The 17,274-nt window shown below is 44.2% G+C and overlaps 1 protein-coding gene across 5 annotated transcripts in view; it reads right to left on the bottom strand.

Annotated features, from left to right (window-relative positions):
• The window catches only part of ANAPC5 (anaphase promoting complex subunit 5), a 29,582-nt gene continuing 12,308 nt past the window's right edge, over positions 1-17,274 (bottom strand). For all 5 annotated transcript variants that reach the window (XM_074205585.1, XM_074205587.1, XM_074205589.1 and 2 more), the window contains 13 exons: positions 14,643-14,709; positions 13,920-14,021; positions 13,133-13,323; positions 12,007-12,088; positions 11,314-11,403; positions 9,845-10,026; positions 8,691-8,826; positions 5,554-5,628; positions 4,365-4,486; positions 2,309-2,416; positions 1,562-1,709; positions 697-859; positions 1-336 (listed from right to left, as the gene is read on the bottom strand). In XM_074205585.1, coding sequence (XP_074061686.1) covers positions 125-336; positions 697-859; positions 1,562-1,709; positions 2,309-2,416; positions 4,365-4,486; positions 5,554-5,628; positions 8,691-8,826; positions 9,845-10,026; positions 11,314-11,403; positions 12,007-12,088; positions 13,133-13,323; positions 13,920-14,021; positions 14,643-14,709 — 1,678 coding nt within the window. In that variant the 3' untranslated portion in view covers positions 1-124. The remainder of the gene's footprint in view (positions 337-696; positions 860-1,561; positions 1,710-2,308; positions 2,417-4,364; positions 4,487-5,553; positions 5,629-8,690; positions 8,827-9,844; positions 10,027-11,313; positions 11,404-12,006; positions 12,089-13,132; positions 13,324-13,919; positions 14,022-14,642; positions 14,710-17,274) is intronic.

Below are 17,274 nucleotides of genomic sequence, written 5' to 3'. Positions count from 1 at the left end.
CTGAAGGCAGTTCTTTTATTAATAAGTGAATTCCAATAATATACAACTGATTGCACAAAAAATACATCATTCAAAAGGTGAGAAGAAAACATTCCCATCAAGACCAGTCTCGACCATCCCTCGGCTAGAGGTGGTTGACTAAGGGAACCCCATGAGACGGAAGCTCCTGGTGTAACTGACGAAAGAGCATGGCACACCTGTTCCTCTCCTGGGCCTTCCCCAGCATGTGGTAGAGCCTGGCCTGGTAGTAAAGAATGTCTCTGATCTGCTCTTTGCAGTCCACTTTTGCAAAGTAACCCCTGGCTTCATCCAGGTTCAGGATGGCTGACTCCAAAGCTGATTTTAAAAAAAAGGGGGGGAGGGGAGTCTCTTTAACTTGGTTAATTAGAAAAAGGCTCTCTATACAGCCCCATATGCTTTTCAGAAAACTCTCATTCTTAGATTCTGAAAAAGGCTTCAAGCCCTAACTCTCTGTACATGGCTCTGTGGAGGATAAGTTACTCATCTATTTACTTTAAAATCCCCAAACCCAATAATCCTATAAGGACTGCAAACCTTTTGTAAAAATCTAACAGAAATTTGTTAGACTTAGTGCAGAAAACACTGTCCCAGCACAACATCGTCCCTTCTACTGGAACCCAAATTAGAGAAAATGGCCTGAAGGGAGAACATAAAAGGATTTTGTCTTGACTCTACCTTCTACTTTCTTCTGGGGATCATAGGAAGCAGCAGAAGCAACTTGGCACTTAGCCACCAGAAACATAGCACGCCCCTTGTCCAGCACAGCCCCATCCGCCAAGATTGGCTCAATGGCCATATGTAGGATGTTCAAGGCCTGCTCAGGAATTCCAAGGATAAGCTGGGAAAAAAAAAACAAAACCACAGCCTCAGCATGTGCCCCTCTGTGGCTATCGAGCAGCTTTGGTTCTAATCCCTCTGGTCACTGTGTGCTTCCCTGAGCAAGGATACTCTGGCTCAAACTGCCTCTGAAAATGATCCCCTTTCACATTTCCCACTTTAAGAAAATCCAATTGGAAATGTTCATGGAAGTGACTGGCAAAGTGTCCTTTAAATAACTCCTCTAAGCAATCCAAAATAATTTTCTTTTCTAGAGACTTTTCAGGACCACAGGTAAGGTTACGCTGATATGGTTTCCACATTTCACATTTGGCCATGGATTCTGTGACATGTGTGGGCCATCCACGAGTTATGATGGGGACCCAAGCCATCTAGCATGGGTCAAGAACTGCCCAGAACAAGAAGTGCAATGGATTTTGGTGGAGAGGTGACCCAGGGAAGTAGTCCAGGGTTCATTAAAGTACCTCTGTGACAAACTAACAGCAACATTTGTCTCTTTGAAAAGAAACAAACGATTGCAAAGGCACAGGGAGCCAAAAGCAGCACCATCCACCCAGGCTCATGCTGCTTGTAACCCCACCTTGCTGGACCAGCACCCATGCCCACCTACACCAATGGAAAGTCAAATCTCAGTGTCACAGAGGACAACAGGATCCCAGTCACCCTGCGCAAGTGCATTCTGTGAAACAAGAGCTTGGCTCACCTGGGAGAAAGCCAAGCTCAGCACGGTCTCTGAGGCCAGGTACTGGAGCCGGTATTCCCTGGACAGAGCCAGTGCCTGCAGCAGAACAGGTAGGGCGATGGTGTGACAGGAAGACCTCCAGTACAGCTCTGCCACAGCAAGCAGAACACTGTCCCAGAAACAGGAAAGCAAATAGGCACCAGATATGCAAGAGTCCCCCAATGGAGAAGCCCTCACCTTGGTCCTCCTCTTCCTCCTCTTCCTCCTCTCAAGAATCAGCATGCATTCATGTCTTACTCTTAAGCTTTTCAATAGAATTTACATTTTTTCCCAATTTCAACAGAACATTCTATTTTTTTTCCTATTTTCAATAGAATAGATTTGTCAATAGAATAATCTTGGTTTCATCTTCACTCAAAGCTGATCTCCGTCTCCCTCTGCTGAGACTAAAAGCTGGCATCTTGTTTACAATTGAAATAAATTTATTCCAAATGAATTTAAGGACACTAGAAAGTGACCTAGGTCACTTCATCAGGGACCAACATCACTCAGCTGAGATCCAGCTATTTCCTCTCTAAAAGTACTTTATAACCAGTGTTTGTTTGGCTAACAAGCCCTGACCTTCATAATCCTGTTTTCAATCATACAGTTTAGACATAAATGACCTCTTTTTAATTTAACATCAGCCCCAGACTTGCTGAGATTTGATTAGAAGCCCAACACAAATGTGATCTCCAAACTGGCCCAGGAAAATATTCTGCCGCTTACCTAATCACCATTTCTGTGTTCTTCATCTTCTGACACTGAACCAATAACTTCTGCAAAAGCTTGTGAGCCTCAGACATCTGGTTCTGGGCTTGTAATACAATTGCCTTCCTACAAGAGAAAGAAATGTGATGGGATTAAGGTGATGGCTGGAAGAGCTCCTCAGGCACTTGCCAGGCATCCAGTCTTCTCTCCAAGGACAGGGTTGGCTTCTTCAGTCTTCTCTACCCAGAACTTAACTGGCAGAGGGTGTTCCCAACACCTTGTCAGGAACCCTGTCCTGTAAAATACTTTGTTGCTATTTGAAAAATAGTAGAGACACCAGAAAATACTCAGAGGTACCATGTAATTCATCACTGAGTCATTCTTAAAAGGCTATGTCAAGTCCCACATCCAGGATAAAGCTTCTTCATTGGCAGTGAACCCAGATTGCCCTAAAAGCATATTGAAGAATTGTCCTGGGCCAAGAACTCTCAAGGAACACTCAGGAACCCTCCCCAACATACTGGATGGGTCCCATGGAGGAGTAGTGGAGAACATGGATAAGAGAGGCTCACAGGAAGAGAAGAGGATGGGTTTTGATTGCACCTTTCTAGGAAGTAGTCATCTCACTGAGATCCTGGACAGTCACTATTCACCAATTTTCAGTAACATATAATTTATTTTTATGCTGACTTTTACTGAAATCCTTTAACATCATAATTATTTCTAGACATACCCTTCTCCTTATGCCCAATACTGACTGCTTCCATGTATGCAAAAATAACTATCTACAGATCAACCTGTCTCTTGAAAGGAGATGTGCTTCATTATGTTATCTTTGACATTACCTGTTATCTTTGACCAAGGTTAGTCATTGCAATTATTCCAAATCTAGCTTATTTTTAGTTTTTTTTCCTCATTTTTGTTATGTAGTTATTGTAGATATTGTTCATATAGAAATCTTTCTGCATTCCCCCTGAATTCCTTCATCACCATTTCTCTCTCTCTCTCTCTCTCTCTCTCTCTCTCTCTCTCTCTCTCTCTCTAAGGTTTTTGCAAGACAAATGGGGTTAAGTGGCTTGCCCAAGACCACACAGCTAGGTAATTATTAAGTGTATGAGGCCGGATTTGAACTCAGGTCCTCCTGACTCCAGGGCCGGTGCTCTATCCACTGTGCCACCTAGCTGCCCTCACCATTTCTAAATATACAATAATATTTAATTACATCCAAATATCACGTTTTGCTTAGCCATTGCACCAATGATAGGTCCCTCCTTTAAGTTCTTGGATACCACAAAAGTTCCAGTATGAATATTTTTGTCTATATGGGCCTCACTGTTCTCCTCACTTCCTTTCAAGTATATGAACAGCAGTATTTTAGCAAGGTCAAAGATTATAAAGAGTTTTGTGACTTCTATTGCTTAATTCCAAATCATTTTCCAGAATAGTTGAATCAATTCATAGCTTTATCAACGGTATATATTAGTTATACTACACAAGCTGGCATCTCATGTCAGTAGATAACAGGGCTTTGTTCAAAGATTATTCAACGTGTATTATCTAGTCTATGAAGTGCTAGGCTTAGAGTGAGGAAAATATGAGTTCAAATACTGCCCAATACATTTACCAACTGTGTGATCCTGGGCAAGTCACAACTTGTCTCAGTTTCCCTATCTGTAAAATGGAGATAATGAAAGCACCTACCTCCCAAGATTGTTGTGTGGATAAAATGATATAATATTCGTAAAGTGCTTTGCCAACCTTAAATCCTACCTAGTGATGATGATTATTATGAAAAGATCATTACAGGTAGGGATGCTATCTAATCCACACCTTTCCAGACTTCAGAGCAGCAATGTAACAGTGACGCAATAGTCACTCGATATCATTGATGGAGGAGAGAGGCTTCTAAACTACCTCAACCAGAACTGGAAGGGGTCAGAAGATAAGCAGAATTAAAGGATAGAAAATGTTAGAAAATCAAAGGTAAATTATTAACTGATCATTCACAAACAAAGCATTCATAAAACAAAAACAAAAACATTGTTCAAACTTCAAGTAGTGCCTGCTTTCTTACCTGTACACCCCTTCTAGGCTATTCAGGGCTGTAATTCCTGTTACAAGAGAATCTGCTACATGGTATTTGCCATCATTCATAGCTCTTCCAAACTGTATTTTCTGCTCACAGAGCATCCACAACTGGAGGGCAAAAAAAAAAACCCAAAACCTTCATAAACTGGTAAGAAAAAAATGGCAGTTGTTGCCTGTCCTTCCTCCTGCAGTGTGAAATCACTCAGAGACAATGGAGACAACAAAGGGGCCCTGGCCTGCTGAGCAGCCCCTCCTCACAGAACTCACTCAACACCCTTGTTTAAAACCTGCTCGAGATGGCACACCCATTTCTACATCACAGTTCAAATGACTACAGGCCCAAAGGGAAAGCTCTCCTTCTTGAGCAAACTTCAGAGCTGAATTTCCTCCTTGCCCACATGGTTCAATGATATGGACAATGGCAGCCTGTCCAGCACGGGCTCCCATTCACCAGGGGGCTTAATAAAGCCACAGTTCATTAAGAAAGTCTCCATAACTGCAGATTTCTAATTGGATTCTTAAAATCCACCTGGGTGAGAAGGTTGGGGGCCAGTCTTAGGAAGAAAATAACTGTGGGCTGACAGAAACTTCTTCCAATTCTGGGTTCTCAGAAGTGAAGGAAGAAAAGCTAGTGCTTTTGGCCTCTCGCAGCTCCGTCAGCAGAGGCACAGAGGGACAGCAGGCTGACACCCTACAAGAGAGCCTTTCTGGACAGCACAGAAGGCCCCAAAGCTGGGGAGGCTGCCGAGTCTGAGCCTGCAATACACAAAGCAGAACCACTCCTAGGACCCCAGCCACCTCAGCCCAGCTTGGTCCTGCTAACTCCCAGGGAGATACCACTGAGGACAGCTTAGACTCTGGTTCAGTTCTATTTAGGAATAAGGCCACCCCTTTAGGAGGGTCAGCACACCTCCCACAGAGCAAGGCTTAAAGATGCTGCAGAGGCAATGTGGGGGGTCCTAGGAAAGACATGCGATGTGGATCCAGGAGTTCCCTGTTCTACTCTGTCATTTCCACTCTTCGGGCCTCACATCTGTCCTGTGGAAAATGAGAACTGGAGGCCTCCACCAGGGTCCCCTTAGCTCCCTCATGACTGTCTGCTGCCAATGAATACAAACACCCAGACATTAGAAAAGAGGAGCCCAAGTGGGGCCAACTAACAAATGGTTGATTACCTGGGCGTGCTGACTGTTTGGAGGGAATCTTTCTTTCAAGTGCTCCAATACTTCAGTAGCAGCTGCCAAACAGCCCTGAGAGAAGAGAAAAGTCCTATTCAATTAGTCCCAACTCAGCAGCTTCCTGACCAAGCAGAGGGGGCCTGGGCCTCTCACTGGACAGGCAAGCCCTGGCTTAGGAAGAAGAGTCTGTCAAGTCTTACAGACACTATCAAGTGTCTGGACATTGTTGGTACACTTGGACACTCCCTCTTTTCCAGTATGCCCCACCCTGGTCCTCAATACTGATACATCCAAGGGCATGAATTGAAAGAATAGGCAATGTTCTCATACTGGGCAAACTTGGGTCTGCCACAAAGGGCTACGTGGACTGCAGGAGGAAAACTAGCCCAGAGAGCAGCCCAGATCAGCACCCATAGCCAGCAGGTACCAGGGCCACCTTGAGACTTCCTCGATTGGCCATTTAGAGGCTGTACCTTAAGTCAGGAAGACCTGAGTTCAAACTTAGCCTCAGACACTTCCTAACTGGGTGATCTTGGACAAATAATTTCCCCTATGTCTGCCTCAGTTTCCTCATCAGTAAAATGGGATAATAATATCCCTTCCTCCCAGGGTTCTTGTGAGACTCAAATGAGATCCAAATTGTAAAGTGATGGGGCAGCTAGGTGGCACAGTGGATAGAGCACCAGCCCTGGAATCAGGAGGACCTGGGTTCAAATCCAGTCTCAAGACACTTAATAATGACCTAGCTGTGTGGCCTTGGGCAAGCCACTTAACCCCATTGCCTTGCAAAAAAAAAAACCTAAAAAAAACAAACAAACAAATTGTAAAGTGCTTCCCCAACATCAGAGTCCTGTAAGAACTGTTCACTGGGGGGGGGGGGGCCTGTGAACTTGGCTCAGCCTGGACAGGGTGAGGCCCAGGACTCTGAGCCTCTTCAAGACCCTTGACCAGCAGGACAAGCAGACTTTCATTCTGCCAATAAAGTGATATGCATCATTTTCAATGGTTCAAGATGTCCAGCAACTGTGGTTTACAATAAGCAAATCCCAATTTTCCCCTCAAGTATCCCCCCAAATAAAACTATATCAAACACCTAATATTACATGGAAAATCAATTTCAGATTACATCACAAGAAATATATAGGTAGGTGTATGTCTTCTCAAAAAAGACAGAAAGTCAGTCATACAGTAAATTGGGGGGCCACTAATGAATGATCATTTTACTCCAATGGGAACCATCCTCATAATATCAAGAAGATGAGAAGGACCCTAGGATGTCAGGATGAGGAGGTCATACCCTCACAGACAGAATCTATGGAAAGATGTCAACTAAAATCACTCAGGATAGAGGACAGTGGACTGCCCCCTAATCAATGAACTCCCAGATCAAAGACTTGATCCCAAGAAACCCTGAGTTCAAGTCCAGGTGACTCTAACTGGCTAAGTAGTCCAAGGCTGAGGTCACTTGTCCAATGGGGATACCACCTGTGCTCTTACTCCCTAGGGCCACTGGAGACCCCAGGACCAGCACCAGCTTTATCCCTTTTTAAGATGTATTATGTCTCTGGGCCATCATTTCCTTATCTGTAGCATGAGGATGGTAATACTTATACTCATTGTAAGGATCAAATGAAATTATGAGATGAAATGTAAAGCCAATGTGCCAAATAAATGTGAGCTAAAAATCCTAAGTAAATTGACAAGCGGGTAAACAGATTCTCCTGGTCCAAAGGACCTGTCCTTGATAACCCAGGAACCTCAGTGATTCTAATTCATAAGAGCATCAATCTCTCTGTAATAGTCATTATACTAAGGAAAAATCTTGCTATTTTGGCTATTATTTTGCATTTTTATTTTTGAAGTTCTAAATTTTAAACTTCCTTCCTTGCTCTCTTGCAAAGGGAGGAGGAGAGGAAAAAAAAGAAGACCCTGAAATAAACACCCATTTGATGCTCTCCACCTTGGTGTCCCAGGGCAGCCCAGCTAGACGCAACTCAAGCCTGGACATAGGAGAAGTAGCTGGAAGCTGAAACAGGCTCCAAAGAACACAAGCCCTTCTCGGGGTCATTTTAACTTCACTCCTAAAGGAACCACAAGAACTTAAAAAAACCTAAACGTGAGTCAAGTGTCAAGGTTTTTCTGCAAAAAAAAGAGCTGCATTCTTTGCACCTGTCTAAGTCATAAAGACATGCTCAAGGAAAAAAAAGATATGCTCATCCAGATTTCATTTCCGTAATTGAGGAGAAAAAAGAATCTACCTCAAGAATATTCCCAAAATGACACAGCGATTAAACTAACTACCTGTGTGAAACTCGGCTCCAGTGCACAACATGCCAATGAGGGAACACTGCAGGGACGAGAGAGTATGAACAGGAAAGACTGAAGGGAATGGGCAGCAGTCATTGTAACCATTCACAAAAGAGCACAGTAAGGGAAGGCTCCCAGCTGCCTTGTGTTTTCATACCAGAAAGCTTAGGGGATCGTTCCTTGGCTCTGGGAAAGACCGGCTGATAAAAACACACATGGAAAACCTCAGCTCATAACTCATTATCAAGCTGTTTGAACAATCACAAAATGCTAAAAGTATTTTTAAAAGTGGGATTTCTTTGGGGACTTCCCAGCAGGGTAAAAGCCACTCCAAGTTCAAGTGTAAATCAAGGTCAAGTGAGTGCCATGGTGTATTCAAGCCAATGACAAGGCAAACTGCTGAGGAACAGGCTCTAAAGGTTTGGCAGGGGAATTATTTAGAATCAGGAAAATGCTTGGCAAAATGCTCAGACCAAAAGGAAAAAAAACATGTTTCTTTGGCTTCTTTCTTACAAGAGACAATATTTCTGAGGTTCCAATTTCCTTTAACATAGCACCAAAAGTTACAGCCAGGGGAAAAGCAGATGATTCCTTTCCCCAAAAAACTTCTTTCAAGAGAAGTTGATAACACATGCTTACATTTTGAACTAAAACCTGTCTCCATCCCCCATGGCCACCCCCAGGTCTGCAGCCCATCCTCCTATCCCAGGACCCTGGCTTCCATGAGGCTGGCCCTGCTGTCGGCCACTCCCCTTCCCCATCCATCCCCACCCTCTTCCCCCCCCCCCCCCCACCGAACACCTGCTGAGAGCAGGCCCTGTGCTCACCTGCTCAGCATGGAGCTCAGCCAGGTGACACAGCACCACTGCAAAGGATTCAGTGTTGTTCTGCTGCACGCCCAGGTTCAAGGCCTCCAGGCTGTTCATGCTGAGCAGCGTCTGGGCCTGCTGCAAAGCCATGGTGCTGCACATGGAGGACCAGAACTGAGTTTCCACAGCCGATCCTGGGCTGCTGGTCCCACCCTCTGCTGGCGCCTGTGAGCACCCACAGTCAGGAACCTGGTCCCTGTATGGCTGACTTGTTGAGGGGGGGGAATCTGCTGAATGCCTTTTCTTTCTACTTTGGGTAATAAGGGATGGTTCTCTGGTAAGGCCCAGAGGGATATATTTAAAAATTCTTGATCTAAAATCAAGACTACCAACATGTTCTTCAAATGGAAACTCATGGCTGCCTCCCTCCCTCCTGGCTGCAGAAGAATCTTGTCTGGGTCTGCAACAGCCCCCACACCTTCAGTCTCAGGCTTTGGGGATCCAGGCAGGCCATGAGGCAGCTGCTCAGTCTAAGTGGGAGCTCATGGCTCCTCTTTCAATACAGTGGGCGTGTCTGAACCAATGAAGCCTCAGTGCCATCCTGAGGTTCTCCTGCTACATGAGAATGTCTGTTGGGTGTTGTTAGGCAAACCTCATAGCAGAATATTGGAAAAGGGAACCAGGGAGGCCAGGGGGGAGATAATGGGTGTTTGTGAAAAATAGTAAATTGCCACGGCAGAGAGAGAGCAGAAGCAGCTGACCCATCGGGCTTCAGGCTTCAAAGGCACTCACAAGTAAGAGGAGACTGAAGGAGAAACAAGCCATTTTAGGGGCTCCTCTAGAAAGATGTGAGGGTAAGATGTAGCTTTCTTTCTCCCATCATGAGGATGAGCAGGGCAGGGAGTCAGCTCGAAGAAGGATGGAGCTCAGTCTCGACCACAACTGACGGCAGAAGGGTAGAGTGTTTTAAACTATGGGGGGGGGGGAGTCTTGTCATCCTTTCTCTTCCCCTGTGAAGGAGCCCCAGTTCCCAACAGACCCTTGGGCTAACCTCCCCATTCCCACATGGCTCATCTCTGAAGGGAGGCAAGGAAACAGATGCTCCACAGGCACATGCTGATTCAACAACTGCAGGAGGGGAGGCTCTGGATCCTGTTCAAAGAGAGATATACCTGCGCCCGTAGAGCCTCCAGATGGCTGTTTTCTGGGCAATGCTGATGTCAATGAGCTCCGACAGGCTGTGCTTCCAGTGCAGAAGGTCAGAGTCCTTCAGGGCATCCATCAGTTTGTTTGCAGTCTTCCCAGCAAAAGCTCTTTGCTGAACTAAGGACTGGATCCCAAGGGATGCTAAATACTAGGGAAACAGACCCACAAGGCAGGCTCAGGTTACAGAACTGCTTTCAATGGAGTACATTTTGACACTTGATGGGATTAAGAAAAATACTGCTTGGGAACCCAAATTGTATTTCTAAGAAAGTTAAGTAAAAAGAGAAAAGGTGGGTGGGATCTCCAACAGGGGATGAAACTCGCCCTAGAGCTTTCTTTTTCTTGCCTTCTCAGTGGGTGGGAGAGGAGAATATAAAAGAAAATAGAGAAATTAAAAAGAGGGGGAAAAAAGGTCTTTGGGGCCCCTTCTTTTCTTTTCTTTTCAAAAGTCCCAAATATCACAGGTTCTCCTCTGGCCAAAGAGGAAGCCAAGGAAGGCCAAAGCTGCATTTCCCCAGCTGGGCAGTAATGGTACTGTCCCTGACGCTCCAGGACCTAAGCAGTGTGGCCAGCAGAATTCTCCAGCTGGGAACCTCCAATCTTCAATGTGAGGCAGAGCTCAGTGTGGGGAATACCCCAGACTAATGCACAACAATTCACATCTGAATGCCCCCTTTCGGTGACCACATCATGAGATCAGGGAGGAAGTAAGGTTGTATCAATGAGCTTCTCCCTAGAAAGGGTGGGGGGATGCCCATGCCAAGCAGCATAGAGGTTGCAGCCTGTACCCCAATTCTGTAAAGCCAGGAAAGGACAAAGTCCAATGTCTGGAGGGAAGATGAGGCTGAGTAATGACAAAAATTTGTGCAGGGAGTTTTTAAGATGAATTCCCTTGCCCTGACCCTGGGAATAGGCAAACTGTGTGTCATTGGTTCCTGATCATACCAAATGGACATTTTTAAGTGTTGTGCTAAGTACTGCGGACTTATCACAAAACTAAAGAAATCTAAAATAAATAAATAAATAAATGAAAGCAAATACTAAGGGACTCAGAGGGGCTATCAGAGTAGAGTACTAGGCTTGAAGTGAGTAAGGACAACTTACCAGCTAGGCAGTCATGAGCAAGTCACTTAAACGCTCAGTGCCTTAGTTTCCCCACCTCTGCAATGGAAATAGCAGCACCAACTTCACGGCTAACTCTAAAGCTCCATACATATCACTTGTCTTATTATATTCAGATTCACAACTGAAAGCTTTGAGCAGCCTCAGTGATAGTTGAAATACTTTCTCAAGTCCAGGCTAAACCAACAAGAGAATACAACCAATCGTGGACACAGTCACTGGCTCGGTCCAGGAGTGAGCAGAAACACAAACAAAGGCTTTGGCCTTTTTCTGATTCCTGAGGGTAATAGATCAGAGTGGTGGGGGGCCTTACCGGGAGCCCAAAATGCACAGCTTTCTTCACCGAATGTTCCAATAGAACACAGCTATCTGATCTCTTCTGCTCCAAGATATAAAGCCAGCTCTGGTGGGGGAAATCAAGGAAATGTATCACTACAATGAAAATGGATAAAAAGATCCTAAAATGTCATTGTGAGGTCAAAAGGAAATCTGAACAAAGGATCTGAGAAATTCTCAAGAAACATTTGCTTTCAGAAATGAAGAGCCCAAAGTAGAGTGCCTGACTATATCTGAGCCAACAGGCTGGCATCAATGACACTTCAAAGATCTCCCTCTCCCAGGCAATACCACACCCAACAGCCAGAGAAGAGCAGGAAAACCTCTCCATAGTCTTGGTTGCTGAGTGGGTTCTGTGTCCATTGCAAATTCATGCTTGCTAACTGTGGGTCTCAGTCATCATCAGTTTGGCCTATGCCCTTTTAATCACCACAGTGAATGAAGTGGTCAAATGATTACCTGACAGGGGGTAAGGTTAGGTTAAGCACCTAAGACATAAAAAGCTGTGTTTCAGAGGCATGGGTGAACCTCCTGGCCTGTTCCCATGATTTTGATTAACTTAGACCAGATGAGTCTCTCACTCCTGCCACCATTTGAGGGGGCATCATTATCTTGCCTGCCTCCAATGGGATGCCTCACAAAATGGCCCTAAGAGGCCTGGCTGCCTTACCAAGCAGTGCTGGAGACACACGTGGTCATTGGACTCCTGGGCAATCCTGATTGCTTCCTGCAGGGCAAGCTCTGCCTGTTGACTAATGACAGACTAAGCATTAATGATAAATATGTACAAGACACATATAGAAGCTACAGAAGTAATGGAAAACCATTCTTATATAGCTTGACTTCTTCTACAGCTCTGACATCCAGCTTCGAAGATAAAGATGGGCTTCTTCTGGCAGAGTCCCCCAGCATCAAGGCACCGCTGGTTTGTGACAGTGATGTCAGGATACAGGAAGGTGCCTACTCATTTAACCATATGGGAAGTGGCCTTGTCCCCTTAGTTCAAAGATTTCAATTCACCTATCCCATTTTCTGTCCTCTGAATGCTAGAAAGCATTCTTCCTTCCCTGATCCCTCCAAATCTCAGGGATCACCAAGGCTCCCAAGCCTGCTCAGTAAAGCCCTTCCGACCCCAGACCGTAAGTCTCTTGGGCCAACCACAAGGTGGCACAGCAGTTAAGCCCTAACCACTCCCATTTCTGCCCAATTTCAGATTTGCTGCATGTCCAATCTAGTGCCTCATTTGCTCCTCTCACAGCCCTAGGAAGAGCACTGGCCCAGAGTCCAGAAGCCTCGCCTTCCAATCCAGCCTCAGATACCTCCAGGTTGTGAGCCTGACCACACCACTTCAGCTCCACTGCTCAATTTCTTCTATAAAACAGCACCCACTTCCCATTTGTAAAGTGCTTCCCAAACCTGAAAATGCCAGAGCAAGTCTGCCTGGCCGTGGTTAACATGATCATTCATGAGCTTATCCATGGCCTCTCCAAACAGACTATCAGTTCCCTGAGGGTAGCCATCATAGCTTAGAATTTTCCCTTCTGTCTCCCAATTCCCTCCAAGATGAGTGGAAGGTAAACAGATGCACACAGTATTGATGAATAATAGGAATAGTAAGAGCAAGTCTGGAATCTTTCAAGCGCTGTGACCATGACTAACCAAAAGGGTAACCATGCAGGGCTGGAACCCAAGCAGGACGCTCACTTGGCAGCAGCCCTCTATGGGGTAAGACTGACTGGTACTAGCCCTGAGCATCCTTCCTCTTCACACAGAGGGAGGGAAACACACAAACTTACTAGTGTCCAAATCGGCAGTGCAAGGCGGCCAGATTGAGAGCAGCGTATCTCAAGCTTCGTCCATAACCTTCATCCCCATTGCTTTTGCTCTCTGCTCCAGTGAGAATCAGGCGATCAAAATAATGGAGAAGACTGTGTGTGGAACTGAAAACATCTTGGACCCGAAGACTGTTTAAATAGCTTAAGTAATGCTAAAATGAAAGACAACAAATAGTATTCACCATGTTCTCCCTCTGTGGAATTCCAATATGGAGGAGTAATGGAATGATCCCAGTCACCACAGCATTAGGAGGATGATGGTCCTTTCTGAGTGTTTTTCCCTCCATGCTAAAGTAAACACAATTCACCCAGCCCTCAAATGTCTTAGATTGCAGGGCTTTTAAAAAATAATTTCTGAAATCCATGCCACATCATCAACATGACAGAGTCCATGTACTGAAAAACATGATTCATGACTTTTTGAAATTCTATTTAATTAAGAAGAAACTAGATGAAAAACAATTATGCTTAAAAATAGTTTGAGTTAAAAATAACATTTACAATGTGGCATGATTATCTTTTTTTGTGTTTGGATTTTTTTTTTGCAAGGCAATGGGGTTAAGTGACTTGCCTAAGATCACACAGCTAGGTAATTATTAAGTGTCTGGGCCCGCATTTGAACTCAGGTCCTCCTGACTCCAGGGCCGGTGCTCTATCTACTGCATCACCTAGCTGCCCCAGTGGCATGATTATCAAAACAGATTAGTTTGATTCCAATTCCCAGAAGATGATTTGTGGAAAGACTTACCGCTTCAGCAAAATCAGGATTAAATTTCAATAAGTTATTCAATTCTTTCTGTAAAGAAGCTGGAGTGAGAGCTTTTGTTTCATCATTCTTTAATAAAGATGCCTAAAAAAATAAGAGGTCGGTTTCAAGAAAATGCAAAGAAATAAATGGAAGCTGAGTATCACATATTTCTTTTCTGCAGATGTAAGTTCAGATAGTTTTACAAAGAAGGTCAGTTATGCTTAAGAATCACATGTAGAAAATCAGCTCTAGATTAAGTGATTACAGGACATGAACTCAGACTATCTCTAACTGCCCCTTAACCCAGACAGATTTTTCCAATTTGTTGAAAACTCAGCTAATAAGCTATTTCTTCAAGCTTCTTCAGATCTCTGGTGATTAAAATGAACAAAGACACCAGCAGTGAGCACCCTGATCCCAAAGGCTTCCCAGAGTCAGCAGGGTCACTGGGCAGCATTGCCCACCTTGGGTACACTGCAGAGGGACACACAAGGTATCTTGCCCTTTCCCTTGTTAGTGGAATGAAACCATAAGCATGGAATTCCCTAAGAGATCAGAGGAAGGTGTCCATTACAGCAGATGGTGTCACTGACAGAGAGATTAAGGGAAAATGCTGATGTCCCATGTGGATTTGTGGGTATACCCTGCACTATTAAGAGTTACTTTGGATCGCCACTTGGAAGGGGCAGGGAAGGTCAGGCTGCCTTGCTAAAGTTAACGCACCTGTTGAGAAAGAAAATATTCAGCTTGTTTCTGGGAAAGAGGCCCACTGCAAGAGATCTCCTCCTCTCTGAAAAAAGAGAAGACTGTGAGCAAGAGGAAGGGTGACAGACACCACGACAGCAAACATAGTGACACCATCAAAGCAAGGGAGGGTTTCTCAGGGGGATCTCAAAACACTCCCTAACAGATTTTCTTTCAACTCTTAAATAAGAATCAGGATTAAAAACAGGTCTATTAAACAGGCTAAGAATTTCCTCATTTGGAATGACAGTCAGGTCTAGAAGTAGGTGCAGACTCCTGCTTCCAAGAGAGGCAGCATCATATCATTGGGACAAGCCTTTGAGAGAGGACTGGGTTTCAGTCCCGGCTCTACCTTTGGCCCCATATGGCAGCCACCCAACCTGGCTGCCCAGTTCCATTACAACCACACTCTGTGTTATGGGATTTCAGCCAGGGGCCTCCTTGCGTGATGTTCTGTCCCACTCCCCACAGGAGTTGTTAAAAACCTTTTCATTTGCTTAGGCCTCCTGGAGCAGCCCCTCCCCATGTCTTCTTGGCAGAGGACCTCACCTCATTCTTCTAGGTTTTTTTATTTTAGGTTTTTGTAAGGCAAATGGGGTTAAGAGGTTTGCCCAAGGCCACATAGCTAGGTAATTATTAAGTGTCTGAGACCGGATTTGAACCCAGGTACTCCTGACTCCAGGGCAGTTGCTTTATCCACTGCACCACCTAACCGGCCCCTCTCACCTCATTCTTCAGTGAAAAAACTGAACCTGCCCCTTTCAAGGTTTCTTTCCTCCCTCACCAATGAATTGCACACTTTGAATGACCTCAACAGTCCTCACCCCCCCACCAAAATCCTCCTCCTTTGCTTCAGTACCACAAGAAGAAGGGCCCATCCCTCTCCTCTGGAGCCTCAGATTCCATTTCCTCCCTGTCTCTCTCATCTGCAATCTTCCTAATCCAACAGAATGCCTTCCCCATTGCATACAAATGTACCCAGATCTCCATCCTAAAAAATCTTTCTCCTGAGACCACCCCTGATTCCCACACAATAGCCATCTTCACTTACATAGCCTAATTCTTAGGAGAAGGTGTCTAGTCATTGCCTGCCCTTTCTCACCTCTTGCTCACTTCTTGTTCCAGTGTGGCTTCTTAATCTCATCACTCAACTAAAACTGCCCAATATCTCAACTGCTCAATCCTTGTGTCAGAGCTAGAGCAGGAAGGGACCTAAGATACATGTGGCCTTTCTCAATCACCATTCTTGACCTATGAGTAGGCAGCAGCATCAGACACCATGCACTTGCCCCTCTTTGAGACAGTCTCCCCTCTGGGTGTTCTTGTGACATTGCTTTCTCTGAGCTCTTCTCCTGTCCATCTGTTCACTTACTACCAGTCTCCTTTGTTGGCTTCCAGTTCTACATGAGCAATTGTCTATTGACTTTAAAAAAATTTTTTTTCTCACATATTTACAAAAAGTTTTAACATTCATTCTTTTAAATTTGAGTTTCATATTCTCTTTCTCCCTTCCCCTTTCCTTGGGAAGTCAATTTGACATACATTATACAAGTGCACTCATGTAAAACATTTTCCTGTTATCCATGTTGCAAAAGAAAATGTAGACCAGAAAATAAAAATAAAAACAAAACCCCAAGAATAATGAAAAGAAAAAAGTATGTTTCAATCTGCAGTCTGACTCTATTAGTTGTCTGTCTGAAAGTAGAAAGCATTTTTCATCATAAGATCTCTTATAGCATTGTATTGCTGAAAGCTAAATCATTCACAGCTGATTATCATATTAAATTGCCATTACTGTGTACAATATTCCCCTGGTTCTGCTCACTTCACTGTGCCTCAGTTCACATTAGTATTTCTATGTTTCTCTGAAATCATCTTGTTCGCCATTTCTAACAATAACATTCTATCACAACCACATATAGCAACTTGTTCAATAATTCTCCAATTGATGGGTAGCCTTCCCTCACTTTCCAAAAAAAGAGCTGCTATAATATATGGATCCTTTTCCTTTAAATTTGACCTCTTTGGGACACAGACCTAGTGTGATAGGTTTGAGATGTACCTCAGAGTTGTTTCAATTTGCATTTCTTTAATCAATAGTGATTTAGACCATTTTTCATGACTCTATATAGTTATTTGATTTTTTTCTGAAAACTGCCTGTTCGTATCCTTTGATCATTTATTGATTGGGAATAACTCATTTTCTTATACATTTTATTCAGTTCTCTATATATTGGAGAAATGAGGTCTGTTTCAGAGAAACTTACAGTAAAAAAATTTTCCAGGGCAGTTAGGTGGCGCAGTGGATAGAGCACTGACCCTGGAGTCAGGAGGACCAGTTCAAATCCGGCCTCAGACACTTAATAATTACCTAGCTGTGTGATCTTGGGCAAGTCACTTAACCTCACTGACTTGCAAAAACAAAAAATTTTCCCCATTTTCCTCCTTTTCTTCTAATCTTGCCTGCACTGGATTTGTTTATGCAAAAACTTTAATTTCATGTAATCAAAATTATTCATTTAGACTCCTATGATCTTTTCTTATCTGATTCTGTCATAAATTCTTCCCTTATTCAGAGATCTAAGAGGTAAAATTCCCCATGAACCCCTAA

The sequence above is a fragment of the Macrotis lagotis genome, chromosome X (assembly GCF_037893015.1).
Source record: "Macrotis lagotis isolate mMagLag1 chromosome X, bilby.v1.9.chrom.fasta, whole genome shotgun sequence".
NCBI classification, from domain to species: Eukaryota; Metazoa; Chordata; class Mammalia; order Peramelemorphia; family Peramelidae; genus Macrotis; species Macrotis lagotis.
This window is presented reverse-complemented; position numbering and strand designations above follow the sequence as displayed.